The sequence below is a fragment of the Musca vetustissima genome, unplaced genomic scaffold, assembly GCF_032173495.1.
Source record: "Musca vetustissima isolate MV318-11 ecotype Yass unplaced genomic scaffold, APGP_CSIRO_Mvet_v1 utg97538, whole genome shotgun sequence".
NCBI classification, from domain to species: domain Eukaryota; kingdom Metazoa; phylum Arthropoda; class Insecta; order Diptera; family Muscidae; genus Musca; species Musca vetustissima.
In genome coordinates, this window is record NW_026880476.1 from 20,516 (window position 1) to 30,443 (window position 9,928).

Here is a 9,928-nt window from a genome sequence, read left to right on the forward strand (position 1 = left end):
TCCTCTAAAAAAATGGTAGAATTTTTTTCTTCCAAAAAAATATGGTCAAATTTTTTTTTTCAAAAAAAAATTGTCGAATTTTTTCTTTCAAAAAAATTGGTCGAATTTTTTCCTTCAAAAAAATTGGTCGAATTTTTTCCTTCAAAAAAAAATGGTCGGATTTTTTCCTTCAAAAAAAAATTGGTCGAATTTTTTTTTTTTCAAAAAAAAAAAATGGGCAACATTTTTTCTCTAAAAATTTGGTTAAGTTTTTTTATTCAAAAAAAAAAATTGGTAAAATTTTTTTCTTCAAAAACAAATTCCGTATCGCATCTGAAAAAATTGTTGAATTTTTTCTCCGTAAAATAATTGGTCGATTATATAGGTAATATACGACAGTTTGTAATAGAAAAAACGGTAAAATTAGAAAAATTGGTCAATTTTTTTCATTTTTTCAAAAAAAAAAATTGGTCACATTTTTTTTCCAAAAAATTTGATCGAATTTTTTTCTACATAAAAAAATTGGTCAAATTTTTTGGAAAAAATTGAATTTTTTTCTTAAAAAAATGGGTCGATTTTTTTTCAAAAAAAAAACAAATTGTCAAAATTTTTTTCAAAAAAAATTGGTCAAAATTTTTTTCAAAAAAAAAATTGGTCAAAATTTTTTCTTTAAAAATTTGGTCAAATTTTTTTCTTCATAAAAAAATTCTGCATTTTTTCAAAAAAAATTGATCGTATTTTTTTCTCCATAAAAAAATTGGTCAAATTTTTTTCCAAAAAATTTGATTGGATTTTTTTCAAAAAAATTGGTCGAATTTTTTTCCAAAAAAAAAAAAATGGTCAAAATTTTTTCTCTAAAAATGTGGTCAAATTTTTTTATTCTAAAACAAATTCCGTATCGCATCTCAAAAAATTGTTGAATTTTTTTCTCCGTAAAAAAATTGGTCGATTAGATAGGTGGAGGCAATTTGAATTTTTTTCTTCCAAAAAAAAATGGTCAAAATTTTGTTTCAAAAAAAAATTGTCGAATTTTTTCTTTCAAAAAAATTGGTCGAATTTTTTCCTTCAAAAAAATTGGTCGAATTTTTTCTTTCAAAAAAATTGGTCGAATTTTTTCTTTCAAAAAAAAAATTGGTCGACTTTTTTCTTTCAAAAAAAATTGGTCGAATTTTTTTTTCAAAAAAATTGGTTAACATTTTTTCTGTAAAAAATTGATCAATTTTTTTTTCAAAAAAAATTGGTCAAAATATTTTCTCAAAAAAAATGGTCGCATTTTTTTCTTAAAAAAAAAATTGGTCGCATTTTTTTCTTCAAAAAAAAAAAATTGGTCGCTTTTTTTTCTTCAAAAAAAAAATGGTCGATTTTTTTTCTTAAAAAACAAATTCCGTATTGCCTATAGTAGTGTGTCTGAATGTGTATTGGGTATAACAAGGTGTTAAATATTTCCGATCGCAACGATGCACAGTTGGTTGGATATGCCTCTCTCCCTTTCCCGCTCTCACACTCTCTCTAACCAGGCAATGGCTACAAGATAATCTAAAATGGGTTAGTTTATTAAATAAATAGAAAAACAATAGTGAAATTTATTAACAATTTTACTCGGAGTATAAAAGTTCTTTGATTGCCAAGATCATTGATTAGTCGTGATCAAACCATATTCAAGAGAAAATGAATAACATTTTGAGTCTTGCAGTTGTCATCTTGGTATTGGCCACTTTGAATGGTACCGGAGCCATTAATCATGTACCGGCACAGGAGTGGACAGATTATAAGGTAAGAAAGGAGAAAAAATATTGGGAAGGAGAATTTTTTTATGAATCTAAAATTTTATTTTTCAGGACCTTTTCCAAAAGCAGTATCCCACCGCCGCTGCCGAGGCCTTGGCCCAATATTATTATGCCTACAATAAACGAATGATCGATAATCACAATAATCTGTTCGAACGTGGCCAGAGAACCTTTAAACTGAAAATAAATCAATTCACCGATATGCGTTTGATACAATTCAATGCCTTGTTCCCCACGGTGACACCACCCACAGTGTCGAATGCCAAACCTGGACCCGATACCATTGAAGCCCCCGTCTCATATAACCCCTCAAAGAATTTCGGTTTTATGTTCAATGTGGAAAATCAGGGCACAAAATGCAACAGCGGTTGGGCCTATGCTGCCGTTAAGGCCATCGAAATTCTCCAAGCTCAACAAGACGGTGATGTTAGTCCCCAACCTTTGTCCGCCCAAAATATTCTCGATTGTGCTGGTGGAGCCAAGGGTTGCAAAAGTCAATTACCCCAAACTGCCTTCGATTATTTGACTCAATACGGCATGGATTTACTAACCGAAGGTGAATACCCCAACAATAACAATCAATCTGAACCGGGTATGTGTGTACCACGCGGTACAATTGTCACCAATTTGGCACAATATTCTGTGATCCCCGATGGTGATGATGATGCATTGAGGCGTTATGTTGCCGCCGGTTTCCCTGTTGTGGTCGAATTCAATCCAGCCTCTTTTGAATTTATGCATTATGGGGAGGGTATCTACCAACCATCGAATAGCCGTACTCGTGGTTCTCATTTTATGGTTGTCATTGGTTATGACACAGATGTCAATACCGGGATGGACTATTGGATTCTGCAGAATTCTTTCGATGCCAGCTGGGGTGAACAGGGCATTTTACGTTTGCGCCGTGATGCCACAATTAAGCTGGCCAAAAATGCCATATTCCCATCGCAATTGGGTCAGGCCCAGGTGGGACAATATTGAAAGTGTAGTTGTAGGGAATGACAAGTTAATTTAAGTACTTTTTCATATTTATTTATTATGTAGACATATTATTTATATTTTTAAAAAATATTTATTTATTTATTATTATGGAAATAAAAATGGAATTTTTTTCAAAAAAAAAAACTGGTAGAATTTATCTAAAAAAAACTGGTCGAATTTTTCTAAAAAAATTGATCTAATTTTTCTACCAAATTTCATTCTACACATAATTCAGTACGCTATATCAAAATTACTGCAAATCGAATGACTTTCAGGGACTTTGGTGCATCATTTACCCAAAATCGGGCGAAAATATATATGGCAGCAATATCTAAATCTGAACCGATTTTCAGGAAACTTAGCACACATCATTCTAGACTTAATTCAGTACGCCATACCAAAATTCGTGCAAATCTAATGATTTTCAGGGATTTTGGTGCACCATTTACCTAAAATCGGGTGAAACTAAATATGGCAGCTATATGGAAATCTGAACCGATTTTCACGAAACTTAGCACATATCATTCTAGACTTAATTCAGTATGCTATGCCAAAATTCTTTGGTGCACCATTTACCTTAAATCGGGCGAAAATATATATGGGAGCTATATCGAAATCTGAGCCGATTTTCACGAAACTTAGCACATGTCATTCTAGACTTAATTCAGTATGATATGCCAAAATTCGTGCAAATCGATTGATTTACAGGGGCTTTGGCCCACCATTTACCTAAAATCGGGCGAAAATATATATGACAGCTATATCGAAATCTGAACCGATTTTCACGAAACTTAGCACACGTCATTCTGCACATAATTCAATACGCTATGCCAAAATTCGTGCAAATCGATTGATTTTCAGGGACTTTGGCCCACCATTTACCTAAAATCGGGCGAAAATATATATGGGAGCTATATCGAAATCTGAGCCGATTTTCACGAAACTTAGCACATGTCATTCTAGACTTAATTCAGTATGATATGCCAAAATTCGTGCAAATCGATTGATTTACAGGGGCTTTGGCCCACCATTTACCTAAAATCGGGCGAAAATATATATGACAGCTATATCGAAATCTGAACCGATTTTCACGAAACTTAGCACACGTCATTCTGCACATAATTCAATACGCTATGCCAAAATTCGTGCAAATCGAATGATTTTCAGGGACTTTGGTGCACCATTTACCTAAAATCGGGTGAAACTATATATGGCAGCTATATGGAAATCGGAACCGATTTTCTCCAATTTGAATAGGGTTCGTCCCTGGGTCAAATAAGTGACTTGTGCTAAATTTCGTTCAAATCGGATTATAAATGCGGCCTGTACTTTGTTTACAATTCAACATCAACAGACGGACGGACATGCGGACAATCGACTCAGAAAGTGATTCTGTGGATATTCTCAAAAGGAACCACGGGTCTATCTCGATTCCTTTTGCCTGTCACAAACATATGCACAAAGGTATAATACCCTGTACCACAGTGTTGTGAAGGGTATAAAAATTATAATCTTTTGAATAATATTGTCTAAAATTTGTGTGTATGTAAAAATTATACAAAATATTTAATTTTTTATAAAAATATTGAATTTTTTTTATAAAAATATTGAATTTTTTTATAAGGGAACTGATGAGGATCAGTGGCGAGATCCGAAACTATAGTCTTCCCTGCCTTACCCCTCGGCGGACAATGCCATACATTCCCCACTAATAAATAGTTGTTTTTTTATAAAAACAACAAAATGGGATTAAGCCTGACTATTTTGAAAAAACAAAATACAAATGGTATCCCAAATAACCCGCCAAACACTACTGAAGTTGTAGACGAGGCACGGTCATACTGTTTGGTTTATTGCTTTAACTAGCAATACCAACAACAACGTTATGTGCATTCGTCACAAAGTGACGACACATAGCAGTGGGAAATGTATTGTAGTTGTCTGTAAATGCCTTGTTGACCACGAAGTCAGGCGCCAACGAAACGAACTTCTCATTGGGGTCGTATCGCTGGTAACGTAAGAACTTCGAATTGTCATAAGAGACATTTGGGTTTGAAAGGTTTTTTGTAAAGAAGCTATTAATAGCTTCTGGGGAGAATATCCCAACAAAAAACTAAGGGAACTGATGAGGATCAGTGGCGAGATCCGAAACTATAGTCTTCCCTGCCTTACCCCTCGGCGGACAATGCCATACATTCCCCACTAATAAATAGTTGTTTTTTTTTATAAAAACAACAAACTGGGATTAAGCCTGACTATTTTGCAAAAACAAAATTAAATTTTTTATACAAATAGCGAATTTTTTGAAATATTTAATTTTTTTATAATAACGTTGAAATTTTTTATAAAAATATTACAATTTTTTATAAACAAATTGAATTTGTTTATAAACATTTTGAAATTTTCTTTATAAACATATTGAAATGAAATATTTATTTTATGTCGTTTTTGTTATTATATGAAAACTTTTTTTTCAAATTTTTTTCTATACGAACATTTTTTTTCAATTTTTTTCTATACAAAAAAAATTTTTTTTTCAATTTTTTTCTTTACAAAAAAATATTTTTCGAATTTTTTCTATACAAAGAAATTATTTTAAATTTATATAAATTTTTTATATGAAAAAAAAATTTCATTTTTTTATAAGAAGAACAAATATTTTTCGATTTTTTTTCTATTTTGTTCTGAATTTTTTGTTCTGAAATTTTTATTTTTTGTTTTTCATTTTTTCATTAATCCTCTTAATTTATTTTAATTCATTAACAAATATGTGAACTATCCTTGTGCTAACTGAACACAGCTGCAAAACACAATCAATGAGAGTGATCATTACTCTCTCTCCCTATTAGTTCATCCCACAACCACCAACCACCCGTTATAGTAAATGACTTGTGAACCCTGTCACTTAACATCAATGCTTACTGAACACATCTCACACAGCCAGAGCAGCAACCAAAGACTATGGAACCCGGCCACACATTAAACTTACCCCCATTGACATTTCGAAGTAAAACACAAATTGTTTTTTGTGAGTTTTAACCTTTTTTGTTGTTGTTAGTATTTTTCCTTTATTTATTTCTTTTTCTATACGAAAAAGAATTCTTGTCGAATTTTTTTCTATACGAAAAAGAATTCTTGTCGATTTTTTTTCTATACGAAAAAAGAATTCTTGTCGATTTTTTTTCTATACGAAAAAGAATTCTTGTCGAATTTTTTTCTATACGAAAAAAAAATTTGTCGAATTTTTTTTCTATACGAAAAAGAATTCTTGTCGAATTTTTTTTTCTATACGAAAAAGAATTCTTGTCGAATTTTTTTTTCTATACGAAAAAAAAAATTTTGTCGAATTTTTTTTTCTATACGAAAAAAAATTTTTGTCGATTTTTTTTCTATACGAAAAAAAAATTTTGTCGAATTTTTTTTCTATACGAAAAAAAAATTTTGTCGAATTTTTTTTCTATACGAAAAAAAAATTTTGTCGAATTTTTTTTCTATACGAAAAAAAATTTTTGTCGAATTTTTTTTCTATACGAAAAAAAATTTTTGTCGAATTTTTTTTATATACGAAAAAAAATTTTTGTCGAATTTTTTTCTATACGAAAAAAAATTTTTGTCGAATTTTTTTTCTATACAAAAAAATTTTTTTCTATACGAAAAAAAATATTTTTCGATTTTTTCTGAAATATTTATGTTTTTTTATTAATCCTCTTGAATTATTTTTATTTCCAATTATATCCAAATATGTGAATCCCCCTTTATGCTAACTGAACACAGCTGCAAAACACAATCAATGAGAGTGATCATTACTCTCTCCCATTAGTTCATCCCACAAACGCCCGTTATGACTTGTGAACCCTGTCACTTAACCCCACTGCTTACTAAACACATCTCACACAGCCAGAGCAGCAACCAAAGACTATGGAACCCGGTCACACATTAAACTTACCCCCATTTACATTTCGAAATAAAACACAAATTGTGTGTTTTTTTTTTTGTGTTGTTTTTGTGAAAGTTTTAAACTTTTTTTGTTGTTAGTATTTTTCCTTTATTTATTTCTTTTTCTATACAAAAAAAAATTGGCGAATTTTTTTCTATACGAAAAAGAATTCTTGTCGAATTTATTTTCTTTACGAAAAAAAATTTTTGTCGAATTTTTTTTTCTTTACGAAAAAAAATTTTTGTCGAATTTTTTTTTCTTTACGAAAAAAAATTTTTGTCGAATTTTTTTTCTTTACGAAAAAAAATTTTTGTCGAATTTTTTTTCTTTACGAAAAAAAATTTTTGTCGAATTTTTTTTCTATACGAAAAAAATATTCCCAAGGGACCATTCGAATTTTTTTCTATACGAAAAAAATATTCCCAAGGGACCATTCGAATTTTTTTCTATACGAAAAAAATATTTTTCGATTTTTTTTATACGAAAAAAAATTTTTTTCGATTTTTTGCTATACGAAAAAAAAATTTTGTCGAATTTTTTTTCTATACGAAAAAAAAATTTTGTCGAATTTTTTTTCTATACGAAAAAAAAAATTTTGTCGAATTTTTTTTCTATACGAAAAAGAATTCTTGTCGAATTTTTTTTCTATACGAAAAAGAATTCTTGTCGAATTTTTTTTCTATACGAAAAAGAATTCTTGTCGAATTTTTTTTCTATACGAAAAAAAAATTTTGTCGAATTTTTTTTTCTATACGAAAAAAAATTTTTGTCGATTTTTTTTCTATACGAAAAAAAAATTTTGTCGAATTTTTTTTCTATACGAAAAAAAAATTTTGTCGAATTTTTTTTCTATACGAAAAAAAATTTTTGTCGAATTTTTTTTCTATACCAAAAAATAATTTTTGTCGAATTTTTTTTATATACGAAAAAAAATTTTTGTCGAATTTTTTTCTATACGAAAAAAAATATTTTTCGATTTTTTCTGAAATATTTGTTTTTTTATTAATCCTCTTGAATTATTTTTATTTCCAATTATATCCAAATATGTGAATCCCCCTTTATGCTAACTGAACACAGCTGCAAAACACAATCAATGAGAGTGATCATTACTCTCTCCCATTAGTTCATCCCACAACCGCCCGTTATGACTTGTGAACCCTGTCACTTAACCCCACTGCTTACTAAACACATCTCACACAGCCAGAGCAGCAACCAAAGACTATGAAACCCGGCCACACATTAAACTTACCCCCATTTACATTTCGAAATAAAACACAATGTGGATTTTTTTGTTGTTTTTTGTGTGTTGTTTTTGTGAAAGTTTTAACCTTTTTTGTTGTTGTTGTTAGTATTTTTCCTTTATTTGATCATTTATTGAGTTCTTCTACAAGCAGAGCTTTACAGACTTACTGACTATGTAATACATAAACAGAAACTGAATGGGGAAAAGTAAAATATATTTATATATATGTGTATGTATGCTGCTTTTCGGGGTTTTCCGCTGTTTGTTCTCAAAATTTCATATACTTTTTTTTAATTTTAAATTATAATTTTGTGTTTTTTTTTTAATTTTATTTTTTGTTTGGTTGGTTGTTTGTTTGGTGTCAGAGTTGTATTTCATTATTGTGTGTGTGAGTGTGTGAGGAGTGTGCGGAATGTTTTGGGGTTCCGCCGGTTTGTTTTATTGTGTGTTTTATTGTTGGGTTGCTGATGAACTTAAACGACTGTGGTTTTTTGAGAAGCTTTTCTGTTTGGTTTTTATTTTTTTTTTTTCTTAATTATTTTTTTCATTTTTTTAAATTTTAGTGGAGTGTTTTCTGTTTTTCATTTGGAATGTATTTTGTTAAAAACTTATTTAATTGTTTTTTTCTTGTTTTAAATTAAAAAACGAACAAATTTGTTGGGTTTTTTGTAGCAGTGTTGTTGTTGTTTATTTTTGTATTTTAAGTTTTTGTTTTGTTGGGGAAAGGTTTTTAAAAATAACAGTTTTTTTATTTTTTAGCATTTTTTGTTTTTTGATTATTGCGGTTTTTTGGTTAATGTTTTTTTTTTTTTTTGTTTTTGTAATATTTTTTTTCGACCAAAAAGTTGATTTTTAAGCAAAGCTCATGATATGGTTTTACGCATTATGTTTTTTATTGGGGATTTTTTTATTATTATTATTTTTTTCAACATTATGCGTAAATAGTTTAAATAATGTTTTGTTGTTTTTTTTTAATTTTTTCCAAGGAGGGGCGGAGTGTATGAAATGATGATTTTTTAAGCGTGTCCTGTTACACGTAAATATATATTTTTTTAATAATGATGTTTTTTTGTTTCTTTTTGGGGGGAAATTGCAATAATAATTTTGTTTTTTTATATTTTTTTCTTCAACTCATTGCTTTAATAAAATTATTTTAATTTTTTGTTTGTTTTAAATTTGTCATATTATCTAGTTAAAGAAATTGGTTTTCTTTTTTTGTATTATATTAATTTATTAAAGTTGTTTTTTTATTAAATAGTTTTTTATTATTTTTATTCTGTTATTAAAGAACTCTGTTTTTTTTTAATTTGTTTACTATCGTTTTAACTTTTGTTTTCTTTTTTTTTTTCTTCTTACTTATTATTTATAAATATGAGATTTTTTGTTTGTTCGGCTAGTGTTTAATTTTCTTTTTTTGTTAAACATAATTATTTTTATTTATTTTTTATATGTATATACTAAAAATTAAATAGATTATCTACAAGTTAATGAAGTTTGTTGTCATACATATTTTGGATTTATTTAATTTTATTTTTTTTATTTAATTTTTATTTAAATATATATTTTTTTCTTTCTTTATTTTTTCTAGTTTTGAAATTATTATTCATTATAGTATTTATTTTTAGATTTCTTTTATTATTTTTTTTTATTTTCTTTTGTAAGACAGACCATCAACAAACAATACATATCCGTTTTTTTGTTTTTCAATGAATGTTTTATGGCATGGAATATGTTTAATTTTTTTTTAAATATTTTTTTTTTAATTTATTTTTTAAACAAACAATTTGCACAAATTTCGACAATCTTTTAATTAAAAATAAAATTCTTTGATTTTAAAGAAAAATCCTTAAAATACAAGGCATCTGGCATTAAAATATTTAAAAGAATCAAAAATGAAGAAGAAACTCCCCTCATTCAATATTTATCAGCATGTGAAACCACCTAGTTCCATTTGAAGGCTACTGAACACATCCAAAAAGATCAGCGTTATGTGTAAATACG

General features: G+C 28.3%; 1 protein-coding gene across 1 annotated transcript; it reads left to right on the forward strand.

Moving 5' to 3' along the window:
* The first annotated feature begins 1,647 nt into the window (after window positions 1–1,647).
* Window positions 1,648–2,747, forward strand: LOC133326152 (uncharacterized). Its single transcript, XM_061534832.1, has 2 exons — window positions 1,648–1,752; window positions 1,818–2,747. The coding sequence occupies exons 1-2, from the start codon at window positions 1,648–1,650 to the stop codon at window positions 2,745–2,747; spliced, it is 1,035 nt and encodes a 344-aa protein (XP_061390816.1).
* The last annotated feature ends 7,181 nt before the right edge of the window (window positions 2,748–9,928 follow it).